Below are 19,523 nucleotides of genomic sequence, written 5' to 3' on the forward strand. Positions count from 1 at the left end.
GAGCCTAGGAGTGGAATTGCTGGGTCATGTTGTAACTCTGTTTAACCTTTCGAGGACGTGCCAGACTTTTCCAGAGTGGCTGCAACCATTTTACATTCTCATAAGCGACGTATTTCCTGGATTTTAGCAATCTAGTTTCTTGATGTGTTTAAACTTCTTTTAATCAAAGAATTTTAATGTTAAGGGATTTTGAAATCATTTAATTCTAATCCAGTTACACATGATAGTTCATAGCTTAAACATCTTCCATGAACTCACGTTTCATTTCTAAGCAGTATTTATGTTGGACATTAATTTTAAGTATCTTCGTCTGGATATTTCATTAATAAAGGGGAAATGTTTTAGTGAATTTTATTGACTGTGAGATGAATTTATATGCTATGAAATTTTTTTAAAGAAATTGACTTGTGTAATAAAATCATAGATAATCATGTAGAAGAAAAATTTCCAAAGAAGCAGTTAAAATATGGTGATAAATGAGTTAATACGTTTGATTGTTCTGTGAATTTAGGAGCAATAAATGTTAATTGTGTGCTTGTTCTTTCCAGATACCTATTCTTAGAAATTTCTCATTCAACTCTCAACCCCTCCCCTCCCCCACCTTCCCCCAGTACCACCCCCACATCCCCACTGGTGTAATAGAATACGGCTTCAGTAGCACATTGTGGCAAGAAGTGACTATACCCAACATTTGTACTTTCAGGGACTTTTGGTTTAGTAGAGCTGTTATAATATGTGTATTTATTGCTTATGTTAATAAAAGTTTTATAATATGGCTTTATCTGTGTGGTATTCGAAAGTACCTGCAGTTTGAAAATTAAAAATCTGATAATCACTCCTCATTTTCAGGGTTACTTGATTAGCTGTGTTTGGAACTGCTACCGATACATCAATGGCAGGAACTCCTCTGATGTCCTCGTTTATGTTACCAGCAATGACACTACGGTAGGTATGATGTCACTTATGGTAGAGATCTCGCCCACACCTCTACTGTATGATTATCTTGAAATGTTTCTACTGTTTGCTACATTTTTACTGTTATTGAAACATACTCATGAGCTGCTTAGTTATCAAAAGATTCATCTTAGTTATCAAAGTACTTAACTATGAAGTTAAATGACATGTATTTTGTTTTTCTTACAGGATATTAAAATCTAGATGGCTCAACTCTGGTTTATTTTAAAATATGTTACAGATAGATAATATATGTACCTTACTGTAATTATTTATCTTAAATCTGCATTATTTTTATTTTTTTGTTCCATTTTTTTTTATAATACTTTAAGTTCTAGGGTACATATGCACAACGTGCAGGTTTGTTACATATGTATACATGTGCCATGTTGGTGGGCTGCACCCATTAACTCGTCATTTACATTAGGTATATCTCCTAATGCTGTCCCTCCCCTCTACCCCCTCCCCACAATAGGACCTGGTGTGTGATGCTCCCCTTCTTGTGTCCAAGTGATCTCATTGTTCAATTCCCACCTATGAGTGAGAACATCGGGTATTTGGTTTTCTGTTCTTGCGATAGTTTGCTGAGAATGATGGTTTCCAGCTGCATCCATGTCCCTACAAAGGACACAAACTCATCCTTTTTTATGGCTGCATAGTATTCCATGGTATATATGTGCCACATTTTCTTAATCTAGTCTGTCACTGATGGACATTTGGGTTGATTCCAAGTCTTTGCTATTGTGTTAAATCTGCATTATTAAACCATGGTATATAATTCTAGATATTGCTTCTGCATTGTATGACATTATATTAGCTCACCTTATATGTGAAGTTAAACCGAGATGTGATGTTTACAGGTAGGTTAAAAAAACCCTGCAAAGTTACTATGTCTTTATAATTTACCTTATGTGTGTATTCTTAGTAAAGTAGATGATCTCAGCCGGGCGCGGTGGCTCACGCCTGTGATCTCAGCACTGTGGGAGGCCGTGGCGGGTGGATCACAAGGTCAGGAGATCGAGACTATCCTGGCTAACACGGTGAAACCCCATCTCTACTAAAAATATAAAAAAAAATTAGCCGGGCGTGGCGGTGGGCGCCTGTAGTCTCAGCTGCTGGGGAGGCTGAGGCAGGAGAATGGCGTGAACCCAGGAGGCAGAGCTTGCAGTGAGCCAAGATCACGCCACTGCACTCCATCCTGGGCAACAGAGTGAGACTCTCTCAAAAAAAAGTAAAATAGATAATCTCTGTTCTGCTACTAGTGGTTCATACTTTAAAATTACAAACCTGTCATAAAAGATCTGTGAAAACGTGTCTTCACTGAAGAGTCTATGAAAGCATATGCACTTTATGTAAATTATCTTGAAATTTCCTGGCTCATGGTAAGATGAAGGTGTAATTCCTCACGGTGTCTCTGTCGTCACTGTTTTCAGCACAGTGCCTGATGTAATGCGCAGTACCACGAAGTGCTCCATGCACAGTTAGTGAAAACGATGCGGATGGATGACATGTAACTGTGTGGCGTGGGACAGGATGGGTGGGTCAAAATGGATAGGATTGGACTGAACAAGTGAAAGGAACACATAAATGGTAGGAGGTCAAATTTATACTAGAGCAGAGTTTTGTGTTTTTGTTTGTTATTTTTGTTTTTTTTCTGGTAACTTGTTCACTCTGACCTTACCGAAATAATCCAGCCTGTTCCTTACTTTCTTGTGTATATAATGAAACTAAAACAATTACAGACTTCGTATTAAATATATGGGTGTAGGCTGCTGTGTTACCGAGAACTCTGTGGGATAGCTAAAGTATGTTATACACGGACAGTTTTCCTAAATGCTCACCACACATTTCTTGAGTTCAATCAAATACGCATTAGCAGTGGTTTAACAGACAGCCGTGACCAGATGCACAAAACCTGGCATACCCAGATGCTGAGGAGGCTCGTTTTGGGAGTCTGCAGAATTCTGTGTATTGTTTACAGTAATCACGTGTTCTGCTTAACCCCTTTAAAAAATCACTCCTGGGCCAGGTGCAGTGGCTCACGCCTGTAATCCCAGCACTTTGGGAGGCCGAGGCGGGCGGATCACGAGGTCAGGAGATTGAGACCATCCTGGTGAACACGGTGAAACCCCGTCTCTACTGAAAATACAAAAAAATTAGCTGGGCGTGGTGGTGGACGCCTGTAGTCCCTGATTCTAGGGAGGCTGAGGCAGGAGAACGGCATTAACCTGGGAGGCGGCGGAGCTTGCAGTGAGCGGAGATCACGCCAGTGCACTCCAGCCTGGGCGACAGAGCAAGACTCCATCTCAAAAAAATAAAAATAAAAAAAATCACTCCTGGGTCTGTAACTCTCTTTAAATAAATATCTATTCAAATTTTTTGTGATTTTGATAAAATTACTGGTTTAAGAATTTTTTTCCTTTTCTCTGAGTTGTTATTTTTTAATTTTTTTTACCCATTAACTTTCTTTGTTTGTTTTTTGAGTTTCACCCAGGCTGGAGTGAAGTGGTAGGATCTCGGCTCACTGCAACCTCCGCCCCCCGGATTCAAGTGATTCTCCTGCCTCAGCCTGGAGATTATAGGTGGGATTATAGGTGCCCACCACCACGCCCAGCTAATTTTTGTATTTTTAGTAGAGACGGGGTGTCCCCATGTTGGCCAGGCTGGTCTCGAACTCCTGACCTCAGGTGATCCACCTGCCTTGTCCTCCCAAAGTGCTAGTATTGCAGATGTGAGCCATTGTGCCTGGCCTATTTTACCCATTAACTTTTGCAGAAGGCAAGTTGTTAAGTATTTAGCCATCTGTAAATTTTTTTCTTTTTGTTAAACAAAAAAAACTCCATAATTAGTGTTCTACTGAACTAATGAAAAATGTAAGCAAAGTTTGAGATTTTTAAGTTTGAAGAACAATAAAGTTGTTAAACAAGATACATCAGAACCTCTTTGTAAATTTCACAGTGCGTAGGGCTTATAAAGCCACCATCTTTTAGAATTATCTCATAAGAGAATAATGCCCATATTACATGTGCTTGTTTTGATACTGTGGTGTTATGAAAGAGGAGGAGATACATAGGTTTTCATCCACAGTTCCTGGCTCAAAACTTCATAGCCATTGTTAGTCTTTGGTGATTACCGTAGGTGTGTCAGGCTTTACTTCTGCCCTTAGGTAGGATTCTAATCTCTGGCTTCCTTTCTAATTGTGGATCTGAAGACCTTCCCTAAAGAGGATCCAGCCCCATACCCTGAAGGAAGGAATGCTGGAGCTTTCTTAGGGATAGCTGAACTCCTGGAGGTTCCTTGAGGGTGGTACACCCAGGAAGGGCTTGGAAGCTCCATGCTCCTTCCCCCATATCTATGAACCTCTTCATCTGTATCCCTTGTAGTATCCTTACAATAAACCAGTAAACCTCAGTAAGTGTTTCTGAGTCCAAAATGTCATGGGAACCTCAACTTGAAGCCTGGTTGGTCAAAAGGTCCTGAGGCCCAGACTTGCAGAGTGTCGGAGTGGGGAGGGGACACTTTTGGGGACTGGGCCGTTAACCTGTGGGATCTGACACTGTTTCCAGGTAGATAGTGTTATGTGCGTGTCTAACTGAAGAGACAACCTGAAAATTTCAAGCTAAGTGTGAGCAACAAGGCTGTTTATTCACTCGAGTGCGAGTGGGCTGAGTCCGAAAAGAGAGTCAGCGAAGGGTGGTGGTATTGGAGCTAGTTTTATAGGTTAGGGGTAAGCAGTGGAAAGTTACAGTTAGGGGCCATTTATTGCTTATTGCGGGGCAGGGGAGGAATGTTACAAGATACATTGTCACAAAGCGGGAGGGGTCACAGGGCACAATGTCACAAGGTTGATCGATCAGTTAGGGTAGAGCCTGTTACAATGGTAGAATGTTGCAAGGTTGGCTAATAAGCTAAGATGGGAGCTAGCTGTTTCTCTTCTTTTGTGGTTTTCCTGTTGTCCTAGACTTTCTGGCTCCAGGAGGCCTTCTGGATGTGTACATGTGGGTAACAGAGGTCAGGATGGCTTGACCATGCTGCAGCTTTCTCAGAAGACCTCACATTCCCATCTTTTTATATTAATAATAGAAAAACAAAAATGAGAAAGAGTAGTGAAGTATGGTGAAACTTTATGGTGAAAATTTTGGGAGTAGTATGGAGGGATGATGGGCGGTGTTTCTCAGGGCTGCTTCGAGCAGGATTAGGGGCAGCGTGGGTACCTAAAGTGAGAGAGAAAGGTTAAACCGAAGGGAGACCTTGGGGCAGGGGGTGATATTGTCAGGTTGTTAAAAGGAACATATGTTGAATTGACTGGTTTGTAATAGCTTGGATGCTGTTTTGTATGAACTGAGAGATTAGCCTGAAAAGACAAGGTCCGAATAAGAGAAGAAGGATGAGCGCTAAGGGGCCTTTTAGTGGGAAGAGCCATGAAGCTAAGCTAGAGAATGGCCACATAGGTCCAGTATAACTATTTGCCTGATTAGTGAGTTTTTGAGCTCTGTCTTTAAGTTTTTTGATGTTGTCATATGCAAGGCCTGATTGATTTAAGTGAAAACAGCATTCTTCATTTAAGAATAGTCACAGTCCTCCTTTTTCAGCAATAAGCAGATTGAGGCCTCCGCGATTTTGGAGGACAACTGTGGCTAAGGAATCGACTTGGGATTGAAGGACAGAAAGTGTCTGAGATGTATCGGTAACGCTAGCGGAGAAGTCGTTGGAGACTGTGAAATGCGGTGATAGAAGTTGCAAGGCCTGCTGTTCCGATTGCAGCAGTGGAAACTCCCAATCCTATAAGTGAGGGAATTCATGGAATGACTCTTTTTTGTCTTGTTGGAGTTACAAGGGGAATGGGGAGTTGGTCGCTTCTGTTTGCATACTGGGTTTTGGGAGTAAGGAAGATTTAAAGTGCAGGTGCCTGTCCAGTTAGCAGGGAGGCACATGTAGGTGGAAGAGCCGCAGAGGAAACAGAGTCCTTGAGGCAGGCAGAACTGGAAGTGCAGAGTAGAAAGGTGGTAAGAGTGTGTTCTGGAAGTGGGGTCCTGCACCAGAGCCCTAGGGATCCAGCAAGGGTAGCAGCTGTTAGAGATTGTAGTGGGGTTTGGTAGGTCAGTTGCATGGAGGTAGTAGAGGTTCTGTTTTCATGGTGTATGAGAAAGCGCTTGGTATCTACAAGTAGCCATTCACTGTTATTTATAAGACTAGGTATAAGCAGGCAAGAAGAAGGACTTGGAGGGGAATCTGTTGAACAGCGAGAGGGTAGCCAAGGATGGAGCGAGAGGCAAGGTAAGTGTCTTCCTAAACAAAAGTTCTGCTGATGTTTTTGAGACTGTTAGTGATGAGAGTGGGACTTTCCGTTATATGAAGCTGGAATGCTCCAGTTGGCTGGTTGATGTGAGTGTTGGGACTTTGGAGGTGAAGAGTAAAGGAACATAAGGAAGACGGGAGGTTACCCAAGGGAATTCCAGTAGGTAATTGTTGGGAGATGCATAAGGGAGCGGCAATGGGGATAGTTGTCTGTGTAATGAGGTGTCCAAGAACAGGGGGTGTGGAACTGATGTAGGGAGATAGACTTCATAGGTAGGTAGGGAGAAGAGCAGCAGCCTGTTGGTATGAGATATTGGGGGAGTTTCTGCTGAATTTTTCTTTTCTTTTCTTTTCTTTTCTTTTTTTTGAGACAGAGTCGCTCTGTAGCCCAGGCTGGAACGCAGTGGCACAACCTTGCTCACTGCTACCTCTGCCTCCCAGGTCCTGGTTCAAGCAATTCTCTTGCCTCAGCTTCGCGAGTAGCTGGGATTATAGGCATGCGCACCATGCCCTGCTAATTTTTGTGTTTTTAGTAGAGACAGGATTTCACCATGTTGGCCAGGCTGGTCTTGAACTCCTGACCTCGTGATCCACCTGCCCACCTTGGCCTCCCAGCATGCTGGGATTACAGGCACGAGCCACTGCGCCCGTCCCCTGCTGAATTTTCCAGAAAGTAAAGTTGTTTGGGAGGGTAAAGGTGTAGGGGTCACCGAAAGAGGTTTGGAGGTGTAGGTAGGGAGACAGGGGAGGTTGCCCAGTCAGCTAGTAGGGCAGGGACAGCTGTGTAGTAGGAGGAAAAGAGGGGAATGCATAGCCAACAATTTTTTGCTAAGGAAGAATTAGAGATGGTGAGGAGAGAGAGGGTGGGTGAGGTTGATGATATGTTGGAGATAATTAGGGAGGGGTAGAGGGTAGCAGGAGAATGGGAATGAGACACAAAGCGAGTAGAAAAGAATTTCATTGTGGTGGAAGAATTGGAGAGTGCCTTCCCACACAAGGTCACCTATCCACTCTAGGAGAGAGTTAAGGGTGGCAGCTGGAGGGTGAGACCAGGAGATGTCAGTTACAATGGTCTGGAGGAAAAGTGTGAACTGGCAACATAGACAAAAACAGGGCATTTAGAAGTAGGCTAGAATGGTGATTAGGGAGGTAGGTAGACATTAAATAGTGAGGTGACTGTGTAAAGGCCTGTTGTAAATGAAAGATACAAAGGCCTATTGTTCTTTTTCAGGAATGCGAGTAAGTTGAAGGGAAGTGGGGGAGAGTACTTGTGACTTCCAGAAGGAGGTAGAGGAGTTAGGCTGGTCGTTGGATGGGCACAGTTTTATCCTGGAGCGATGAACCCAGTGGGGAAGTTTCTGTAGACGGACCGTGGTTGGGGTGCTGTTAACGACCTGGTAGGGTCCTGTCCACTGAGGTTGTAGAGTTTGAGGGGTTAGGTTCTTAACAAGAACTGACCGTCCGGCCTGAGTGTCTTCATATGGCTGGGTATTTGGAGTGGGTAAAAGGAAATTGGCAGCTCGGTGGATTTCATGTCTAGCTTGTTGAAGGATTGGAAGATAGTTACCAAGAGGGCCGATGTCTGGAATGAGGTTGAGCCCTTATAAAAATGTGCGGCCACATAGGAGCTCAAAGGGGCTATACCTGTGGGTTATTGAGGGTTGGCTCGAATTCGAAGGAGAGCAAAGGGTAGAAGAACTGTCCAATCTTTTTTGAGTTGGAGGGTGAGTTTTTGTTAAGATGTGTTTTTAAAAGACTGTTGGCCTTTTCTACTTTTCCTGAGGATAGAGGATGATAAGGGCATGGAGATTCCATTGAATACTGAGGGCTTGGGAAACTGCTTGGGTGATCTCACTAATGAAGGCTGGACTGTTATCAGATTGTATGGAGGTAGGAAGACCAAATCGAGGAATTATGTCAGTTAGGCAAGAAATTACTGCAGTGGCTTTTTCTGTCCCTGTAGGAAAGGCTTCAACCCATCCGGTAAAGGTATCAACCCAGACTAGGAGGTATTTGTATTTGTGGACTCGGGCATATGTGTGAAATCTACTTGCCAATCTTGTGTGGGGGTAAATCCTCAGGCCTGGTGTGTGGGCAAGGGATGGGGTTTGAGAAAGCCTTGGGGAGTAGTAGAGTGGCAGATAGAACAGTGAGATGTGTTTGTTTTGAGAATGGATTTCCATAACTGGAAAGAAATGAGGGGTTCTAAAAGATGGGCGAGAGGTTTGTATCCTACATGGAAGTGGTGATGAAAGGAAGAAAGGATGGAGTGGACTTGTGAGGCAGGGAGAAGGAATTTTCCATGGTCTAAGAACCACTTGCCCTGAGTTGGAAAGGACTGGTAGAGCAGGTTTTCAGAAGAAGAATAGGTGGGAATGATAGATAAAGAGAAGTATTGGTCTGGAGCGGAGACTGGAACGTGTGCAGGCGCTGAGGCATTTGCTGCCTCTCTTGCTGTTTTGTCGGCGCAGGCATTTCCTTGGGCAATGGGGTCAGATTTTTTTGGTGCCCTTTGCAATGGATTACTCCGGCTTTGGCTGGAAGGAGGGCAGCTGTAAGGAGAGCCTTTATTAGATAGATCCAGCTGGTGTCTGCTGCTTGTTGGTGGGAGAAACCCCCACACCTTTGGTCCCAGGAGCCTTCTACTTTGGTTGTTGTGGTATGAGAGCAGAGGAAGAACACAGCTTGAGAGCTTTGCCCAAAACAAATATACTTCTGGTTGTTTTTCTCCAGTAGAAATATTATAGAAATTAGGGTGCTTAGAGAATTTAAGAACCATGAGTAAATCACCAAAATGCATCCTACTAGCTTTTTGGAGAAAACTTCTGTTTTTCCCCTTTGGAAGACACAAAGGTATGGAATAACAGGTATGTTTTATTTAGGCTTAGTTATAAAATGTATCAGAATAGCTACACTTTTCAACTGGATGTTCCCACCTCTTCTAACAGTGTGCCTCTTTTCTTCAGAAGGGCTACCAGGTGGGCAGTAGTTTGGGGGAAATTGCTTGGTAGCGGCTGGTCATTCTCTGTCATTTTGTAATAACTTGCCACTTTTAAGATGAGGAAACTGGGCCGGGCGCGGTGGCTCAAGCCTGTAATCCCAGCACTTTGGGAGGCCGAGACGGGCGGATCACGAGGTCAGGAGATCGAGACCATCCTGGGTAACACAGTGAAACCCCGTCTCTACTAAAAATACAAAAACTTAGCCGGGCGAGGTGGCAGGCGCCTGTAGTCCCAGCTACTCGGGAGGCTGAGGCAGGAGAATGGCGTGAACCCGGGAGGCGGAGCTTGCAGTGAGCTGAGATCCGGCCACTGCACTCCAGCCTGGGTGACAGAGCGAGACTCCGTCTCAAAAAAAAAAAAAAAAAAAAAAAAAAAGATGAGGAAACTGAGGTACTGGTAATGTTACCATTTTCCCACAGTTCCCAGCGAGCCATTTTTAAAAATTTTCTTTTGAAAGAATTATATTCCTGGAAAAGGTAGATTTATCTTTTAACATAGTTGTATTGATGTAATCCACTCCAAAATATCAGGGTAGACCACCAGCTGAAGTCTCAGCTTTCTGACATTTTTTATTTATTTATTTTTATTTGATTTTATTTTAAAATAAAATAAAGCAAGGCTCTGCATGTTTAAAAATTGTTTAGAACTAAAGGAGTTAATGTTACCATTATCAATTAAAACCAGTTACTGAAGCCTCCTTCTGAGACTCTAATGGGGTTTGGAATGATCTAGATCTATCATTTTCCCTGGTCTCCATAGCTGTGTTAATAACTTCACCATGCGTAATAATGTATGTTTCTCTTTTGTTCACATCTTTGTTGGGAATCCACATTTACATAATAACATGTCATGCCTTGCTTTCACTTACTTTCAGATATTAGGCCAGATAGCTTTTCTCCCAGGTTGACCTCTGTGGAAAGATACTGGGGGCTCCTGCTGGTAGAAAGTAAATGTAGTTTTTCCTCTTTCTCTAAAACAGTATACATATTATTATCCAGATGTGTTCTTTCCCAAAATTGTTCTCAGAGGGAGGATAGAGAAGAGTTATTAGATATTGGAGATCATTCTCTGGTTTAACCTCTCCTCCAGTTTCCCAGCTAAACCAAACCAAATGCTTTGAAAGGAATGCATAACACAGAAAGTCACAAACTGTTTATAATGCTTTAGAGTCATCCCACCCCCAGCACCCTTAGGCCATTGAAATAAGTAATGTAACTATTCATTTATTGAATAGTCATGTCCAAATGACTTAATAGTAGTCATTGGGGCAGTATCTTAACAAGTGCTGGGACGTTTTCCTTGAAAATTTAAAATACAACAAAGTGCCCTTTTTTGAGTCGCTGCAGCTCCCTCAGGCGGGCCCGCTGGTGGCTTGGAGCGCCCTTTCTTTTAGGGCAATGTTATGGAAATCACATGGGTGTATATTGTGTAATACCACACTCTCCACTGCTGCCAAAATTTGGTCATAAGAGGAAAACATTTAAATACAAATCCTGTAGATCAGGGGCCCCCAAGCCCCAGGCTGCACAGCAGGAGGTGAGCAGCGGGCAAGCAAGCATTACAGCCTGAGCGCCAAGTATCAGATTAGCAGCAGCATCAGATTTTCACAGGAGCACAAACCCTGTTGTGAACTGCACATGCAACGAATCTAGGCTGCAAGCTCCTTTTGTAATACCCAACCTTGTATTAACACGTATAGACTCTCCCTTAGATACCTCACCTTGTTTTAATATGAATAGACTCTCCCTTAGCTGAGAAAATCGGATGGACTCCATTTGGCTCCTTCATTTACAAGACATCAAGGGCTCCTTACCTACCCCCTTCCTCGAAGATTTAACTTGTGCCAGCTGACTCTCAACATATCAAAGTGTCAATTAACTGATAAGGTACTGAGGCTAGCAATGTCCGCAGTTCCCAGGAATTCACTCGGGAGATAGTACCATAAAGTCCCCGCGTTCGTGTCGGGCAGATAACACCCAGAGCCCCCACACTATCACCTTGTGATGAATTTAAAGCCCCTGTACCTGTAACTGTTTGTTTCCCTGTAACCATTTGTCTTTTTAACTTTTTTTGTCTGTTTTACTTCTGTAAGATTGCTACAGCTCGAATCCCCCTCCCCTCTCTAAACCAAAGTATAAAAGAAAATCTAGCCCCTTCTTCGGGGCTGAATTTCGTGCTCTAGCTGTCTCTCAGTTGCCAGGTGATAAAGGACTCCTGAATTCGTTTCAAAGTCTGGCGTTTTCTCTCTAACTGGCTGGGTTACAATACTTTTGAGAATCTAATGCTTGATCTGAGGTGGAACAGTTTCATCCTGAAACTATCATCACACACACCCCCCTCACTCCACCACCAACCCCTTAGAAAAGTTGTCTTCCATGAAACCAGGGACCGCTGTTGTAGTTTATGGTAACAGGTTTCTGAGTCTCCCTCTGTCAGGCTGAAATACATAGGAGCGATATATCGGCTCACTGCAACCTCCACCCACTGGGTTCAAGCGATTCTCCTGCCTCAACCTCCTGAGTAGCTGGGACCACAGGCATGCGCCACCATGCCTGACTAATTTTTGTATTTTTGGTAGAGATAGGGTTTCATCATATTGGTCAGGCTGGTCTGGAACTCCTGACCTCAGGCTATCCACCTGCCTTGGCCTGCCGAAGTGCTGGGATTACAGGTGTGAGCTACTGCGTCCGACCACAAATTAAGGTTTTAAAAAGTGTTTCTTAAACCTATGTGACCTTGTTTACTAATACTAATAAAGGCCTGGATGGTGATAAGAGCCGGTATTATGTTAAATCTAAATGTAAGAAACCTGATTCCTCTGGAATTGTGGCACTCAAAAAGCAGTGAGATTGATATTTAGCCAAAATGGTATAAGAATTCTGATTCCAGATAAAAGAATCATAGTTGTGTAATGTAGGAAAATTCCTATTTAGGGAAAAACAGGAACATTTTTAACTCCATGGTATTTATTATGCCATGTCATATTGTAGGCTCTTACCCAGATTAACATTATATGCAAACTTACTGTTTTAACTTCAAAAAGTATTTTGCTATGTAGGGGCCTTCTTTTGTGTCTAACTGCTTGAAAAACGCAATTGAAGAAAGGTGAGTGTGGCTTCTTTGGTTTCAGAAAATAAGTATAAAGAGAAAATATATATATACACACACACACATACATAAATATATATATATATATTTATGGTGAGTGGTGACTGGGTCAAAGGCCAGATTATCTTCCCAGTTTCCTTTTCTTAATAAACTATCTTTGAGGCACCTGAGATTAATTAAGGCTGACCTTAGGTTGTCAAAAAACCACAAAACAAGGTATTGCCTAGGGGAATGGGAGTGGAGTCAGATTTAGTAGTGGTCGCAATGACTTTAAAAATTGTGCATGAAAAATTTCATGTTTTCCTCCTGCCACTTTTTTTTTTTTTTTTTTTTTCGGAGACAGAGTCTGACTCTGTCGCCTAGGCTGGAGTGCATTGGTGCAGTCTTGGCCCACCGCAGTCTCTGCTTCCCAGGTTCACGTTATTCTCCTGTCTCAGCCTCCCGAGTAGCTGGGACTACAGGCACATGCCACCGTGCCTGGCTAATTTTTGTATGTTTATTAGAGACGGGGTTTTTACCACGTTGGCCAGCTGGTCTCAAACTCCTGACCTCAGGTGATTCCCCCCACCTCAGCCACCCAAAGCACTCCTGCCACTTTTATTTATTTTTATTTTTTTCTTTTTGAGACAGAGTCTCGCTGCGTCACCCAGGCTGGAGTGCAGTGGCCGGATCTCAGCTCACTGCAAGCTCCGCCTCCCGGGTTCACGCCAATCTCCTGCCTCAGCCTCCCGCATAGCTGGGACTACAGGCGCCCGCCACCATGCCCGGCTAATTTTTTGTATTTTTTAGTAGAGACGGGGTTTCACTGGGTTAGCCAGGATGGTCTCGATCTCCTGACCTCATGATCCGCCCATCTCGGCCTCCCAAAGTGCTGGGATTACAGGCTTGAGCCACGGCACCCGGCTCCTGCCACTTTTAAAAGCAGGTTATTACTTCCTAGTATAGTTTGGATATGGTTAGAAACAAGTTCTTGACTGCATAAAGAGTTCTGTTTTTTTTTTCCCTTCATAAAAGTCATAATTAACTTTCCAAAATGTTTGAAGAAGGCTTTGCCTAAGAGTAGTTACTACATTGGCTATTAATTTAGCATCCCTTTCAGTCCTGTGCACACCACATTCAGGTACATTAAAAGTGGCTCACAGCAAAACAGAGTTTTACCACTGTCATCTGCATAAATGAACCAGAGGGCCCCGGGGACAGTGATGGAGGAGGAGGAGAGAAAGAAGATTCTTCAGGAATTGGACTGGAAGAATTTGAAACTCTAGCCTGTCATTATTGGCTTTCAGCTTTCTTGCCTACTAAGTTTAGAAGAGAGATCTTATTACTAATATCTCAATTTTAGTTATCACTTTTCCCTTATAATTTAGTAATTTATATAATCTCTCCAAGCGTTTTCTTTTCTTTTAATTTTAAAAGCCCAAAACAAAAGTGACAGGTTGATATGGAATAGATTTGGTAAACTCCCAAATAAGCTGAGAGAACACTAGGAGACTATTTCCAGAGGCAGGGTTAGAGGCAGTGAAGGTCTGGCCCAGGGCAGGAGTGCCAGGAGTGAGGCAGGCAGATGGGAGAACTGTCGGAGGTAGTTAAAAGTAGATCATTGAGGGAACTGGCATGACAGGAGCTCTCTGGTATGTGACTATCACTTAATGTAACGTATACAATCACGCACTTGCAGGGTAGGGTAACACCTTGAAACGTCATCTGGCCCAGCCACCTTTTGATGCCCTCATCTCCTCAACAGTGTGCCCACTGGTGCCATCCGGTGAGGGTTGAGTGAGTGCATTGATGCTCTACTCTCTGCATCTCTTAGATCTCCCTACTTTAGTGTTTGTATCGTAGGTTTCTCTGCAGACATGTGGCAGTTGCTGCCCACCAGGCCTGTGCTGAGTGCTTTACATAGATTAGCTCAATCACACAAGAGTCCTTCATGTACTAGGTCCTATTAGTTCCTGTGTTGCAAAAGAGGAAACTGAGGCACCAAGAGGGTAACTCCCGAGGTCACCCTGCTGGTTGAGTGGCAGGAGGGGGACTACAACCTGATCAGCCTGGCTGCAGGCTGTTCTGACCCACTCACCTCCTCCTAACTGTTGTCCAGTTGTGACGGCAGCTGGGGCCATGTGTTCACACCACAGCTGTATTGCCCTGGGCCAATACCCCTGGGCTGTATCACCCAGGATGAGGAGTGAAACATGGACACTTTTTCATTCAGACAGTTCTTCTCGCGTACAGTCACAAACTTTAAAAGCAGTGGGATTTTCTGGTTTGTTGTTTGTTTGCTAGTTTTTACCTTTTCACACAGTGGAAGGGAGGGGTGGGGTGACTCAGGGAAAAGAGGTGGAAGAAAAAGAAAGGTTAAAAGTAAATTTTGCATACCAGGGCAGCTGCCTTATCTATATAATTGTGCTTCACAGTCCTGCTTCCCATACCCCAGTCTCTGCATTCTCCTGATACTGTCATACGTGGACACAGCGTCAGATAGACTTCTCTGTTAGTTCCAATATCAAAGCATCATGGGTGAGATTGGACTACATGCTCCTGAGATTTTTCTCCCAAAACCTTTTCCTTGGCTGTAATTCTGAGGTTCAGTCTGACAGTATGTGACATTAACTCGGCTCCTATTTCTTTCCTTCTGCATAATAATATTCTTCCAACAATAAAATTTTAAATGTCCTGGTCTGCTGGAAATTGTCTCTGAGCCATATAACTTTCCAGTTATTTCATCCCAGAACAACATTCGAGAAAACTACATAAGCGCTTGTAAACTTTAGGAGGCTTTGCATCTGGGGGATCTCAGAGTGTGTTCGAGAGGACATCTAGAGCAGTCAGATTAACACATGGATGTTTGAAACCTAAAGTTCTGCAAGCTTCAAACCAACCTAGTTTTCGTTGTGAACCATTTTACTATAAGACACACACACACAACTTATTTAATAACGTGCCTCAGAGTCCATATTGATTTTACTCTGGGGACAAATGAGGCATGGAATTTTATATTTTTACATTTTAGGAAAGGTGTCTGGGAATGTATTTCCCTTTCCATTATTGCAAGGGAGGTGGCAGGGAAGGATGTGGGCTGGTGGAGGCAGGTGAAATGCGAATCTGAGATCCAAAGTTATGAGCAGTCCCTGCATCCCTCCTTTTCCAGCCCACTTTCTGCAGCAGCAGCTGGGCGTGGTGGGATTGGAGCCCCCGGAACGGTTGTTGTCATGAAGGAGATGTGTACAGTAGGTGGCGTAGCACATTCAGGCTTCGGGAACATGGAGAGGCAGCTGCTGAGATGTCTTTCTTTGATAGGGTTACCGAGGTGATAGCACACTGCTTATTCCATTTCCTCAATGTTTAAATATCCAGTATTTACTTAACTATTATAAATACTTAGGTGTGTAGAACCATTTTAACTTTCAGTTTGGGCCACTGTATTGGTATTTTATAATTTTTGGACCCAACTGAAAATATTTGCGATGTGAATGCCCACATGGTTTTTCCAGTTACTCGCAGAGGTTCATAATTCACTTATCTCCCCTTTCCTGTTTGGCTTAAGTAAAGGAATCTCACATCACAACAGGCAAATGTGGTGTGACCAGTATAAGATAAATATTTGATGTAAACACTGCATATTTTAAACAAGATGCATTATAGGTGATTGGTTTTACATGGTGGAAAAGAAAACATATTTTGGCTACTTGGGAGTAATTGGAATGGGCCTTTGGAAGACTTAAGTGTCCTTAAATAATGAGATTGCTGGCTGGGTGCGGTGACTCACGCCTGTAATCCCAGCACTTTGGGAGGCTGAGACGGGTAGATCATCTGAGGTCGGGAGTTCAAGACCAGCCTGACCAACATGGAGAAACCCCGTCTCTACTAAAACTACAAAAATTAGCCAGGCATGGTGGCGCGTACCTGTAATCCCAGCTACTTGAGAGGCTGAGGCAGGAGAATCGTTTGAACTCGGGAGGCAGAGGTTGCAGTGAGCTAAGATCACGCCATTGCACTCCAGTCTGGGCAAAAAGAGCGAAACTCCGTCTCAAAAAAAAAAAAAAAAGAGATTGCTTAGGGACTGTACTTTCTCATCTGACATCACATCTTCCAAGGTCACAATTGAGGGCAGTGCTTTTCCGTAGTGCAGGCAAAGGCAAACTTTTTCTGTGAAGGGCTAGACAGTAAATATTTCAGGCTTTGGTTCGACTTTGCTGATGAAGCTGAAAAGCAACTGTAGACAGTATACATGAATGAATGTGCCTAGGTCCTGATAAAGCTTTACTTCGGGACACTGAATTTTGAATTTCAAATGATTTTCACATGTTGCAAGACATTTTTCTTTTTAATTTTTTTTCCTTCAACCATGAAATGACATTTAAAAAGTACTTAGCTCCCAGGCCATACAGTAGAACGGTGACAGGCCCTATTTGGCCCACATAGTTTACCAACCCCAGCCTTACTAGAAATTTAGGCTGAGTTTTCTAGGCAGCTGTAGGACAGTTATCTGAAACATTCCAGATTGTTCAGTAGCCCCTGCTTTTGGCTTGGATAGATCTGAATTGAACGATTCCCTCCTGCAAGAGGGTCAGCAAACAGGAATACCTAATCTTTGTTTTTTGTTGTTGTTGTTTTGAGTCTTGCTCTGTTGCCCAGGCTGGAGTGCAGTGGTGCAATCTCAGCTCACTTATAAGCTCCGCCTCCTTGGTTCAAGCATTTCTTCTGCCTCAGCCTCCCAAGTAGCTGGGACTACAGGCGCTCGCCACCACACCCGGCTAATTTTTGTATTTTTAGTAGAGACAGAGTTTCACCATATTGGCCAGGCTTGTTTCTAACTCCTCACCTTGTGATCTGCCCTCCTTGGCCTCCCAAAGTGCTGGGATTACAGGCACGAGTCACTGCGCCCAGCCTAATCTTTGGGGTTTTTGTAAGGATATCTTTTTCCTGCAAACGTTTTAGTGCTCCCTTATGTAATTTTTTTTTTTTTTTTTTTTTAAAGCTAAGAGTCTCGCTCTCTCACACAGGCTGGAGTGTGGTGGTGCGATCTTGACTCACTGCAACCTCCGCCTCCTGGGTTCAAGCAATTCCCATGCCTCAGCTTCCTCAGTAGCTGAGACTACAGGCATATGCCACCACACCCGGCTAAATTTTATATTTTGTATTTAGAGACGAGGTTTCACCATCTTGGCCAGGCTGGTCTCTAACTTTTGACCTCAAGTAATTTGCCCGGCTCGGCCTCCCAAAGTGTTAGGATTACAGGTGTGAGCCACCGTGCCTGGCCCTTATGTAATATCTAAATCAAAATTTATATTTGGCTGGGCGCTGTGGCTCATGCCTGTAATCCCAGCACTTTGGGAGGCTGAAGCAGGCGGATCATGACGTCAGGAGATCGAGACCATCCTGGCCAACATGGTGAAACCCTGACTCTACTAAAATACAAAAAATTAGCTGGCCATGGTGGTGTGCGCTTGTAGTCCCAGCTACTCAGGAGGCTGAGACAAGGGAGTCACTTGAACCTGGGGGGCGGAGATTGCAGTGAGCCGAGATTGCGCCACTGGACTCCAGCCTGGTGACAGAGTGAGACTCCATTTCAAGAAAACCCACAAAAAACAAAACAACAACAACAAAAAACCCAAAACTTATATTTATCAAACTATAGTGGAAAATAAGTCATCTGCTGTCTGGGCGTGGTGGCTCACACCTGTAATCCCAGCACTTTGGGAGGCTGAAGTGGACAGATGAGCTGAGGTCAGGGGTTTGAGACCAGCCTGGCCAACATGGTGAAACTCTGTCTCTACTAGAAATACAAAAATTAGCCTGGCATGGTGGTGGGCACATGTAATGCCAGCTACTTGGGAGGCCAAGGCAGGAGAATGTCTTGAACCCAGAAGGCGGAGGTTGCAGTGAGCCAAGATTGCGCCGTTGCACTCCAGCCTGGGCAACAAGAGCGAAACTCCATCTCAAATAAATAAATAAATAGCTTACAAAACAGTTGCTAAAGTCTTGAATAGTAGCTGAAGCTGTTATTTATATACAGTATTACCTGCTGTCATTTATACAAAGATCCATTCTATAAATTCCTATTTTAGTTTACTACCAGAAAAGAAACTGACACCTTCTCCTCTTTCCCTTTTTGTCTATCTGTGTATGTAGAAATAAAAACCTTATAACCCAATAAATTTCCATTTTGCCTTACTTCTGGGTGATTTTAACACTCAGTTGTCTTATTTTGCATGATGATTTTTGGGGGGGGGGCGCGGGATGGGGAGAGGGGGTCTCTGTCACACTGGCTGGAGTGCAGTGGCATGATCATGGCTCACTATAGCCTCAACCCTCCAGGGCTCAAGTGATGCTCCCACCCCAGTCTCCCAAGTAGCTGGGATTACATGCACGTACCACCACACCCAGCTAATTTTTCTTTTTTGTTGTTGTTGAGATGGGGTCTTGCTATGTTGGCTAGGCTGGTCCTGAACTCCTGGGCTCAAACAATCTGCCTACCTTGGCCTCCCAAAGTGCTGGGATTACAGGTGTGAACTTCTGCATCCAGCCACTGCTGTTCTAATATTATAACTCATTTCTCAGCCAAAGAAGTTCAGCAGTGAGCTCATGCTCATGGAATTCACTGATTAACATGTTCCCACCATCCTGAAACAACTGGCATCCTAGTTCTCTGGTTTCCATTGGGGTTTTGGGTGCTTACTTCTAGATTACGTCTCAATGTGGAGGTGGGTTTCACAAGACCGGAAGACTTCTGCCTGCAAACATGTCAGCTCCAAAGAAATGACTTCAAACAGCACGGTACTCCCCCTTACTTTACTTAGGGTCTATAGTGCACGTGTTCAGGCCCTGCTGCCCTTCCTTGTGTTGAAAGTCGCCTCTTTGACAAGTTGGGTTGTTTCCCAGGCCCTTGCAGAAGCTCATAGGTAAAAGCTTACAACTCACCTGCCAACTGGGAAGGCTGAAGGAATGGGTTGTCTTCACCCACCCACATCCTCAGGCTGAAAGCTTCCCCATGATGACTGACTTCCTCTTTCCATTTTGACTGCCATGATTATCTTTTTATTTTTAAAATGTTGCTTTTAACACCATATTACACACACATCCCTAATAATCATAGAATCAAAAGGTTTGTTTTTTAATGGTCTCATCACTCCCTCCCCCATCCTCTACTTTTTCACCCCA

General features: G+C 43.7%; 1 protein-coding gene across 1 annotated transcript in view; it reads left to right on the forward strand.

Moving 5' to 3' along the window:
* The window catches only part of LAPTM4B (lysosomal protein transmembrane 4 beta), a 74,929-nt gene that overhangs the window by 46,071 nt on the left and 9,335 nt on the right, over positions 1 to 19,523 (forward strand). The window contains 1 exon segment of the mRNA XM_045398534.2: positions 850 to 945. Within this exon segment, the coding sequence (XP_045254469.2) occupies positions 850 to 945 (96 nt within the window).

Source organism: Macaca fascicularis, chromosome 8, assembly GCF_037993035.2.
Source record: "Macaca fascicularis isolate 582-1 chromosome 8, T2T-MFA8v1.1".
Taxonomy (NCBI): domain Eukaryota; kingdom Metazoa; phylum Chordata; class Mammalia; order Primates; family Cercopithecidae; genus Macaca; species Macaca fascicularis.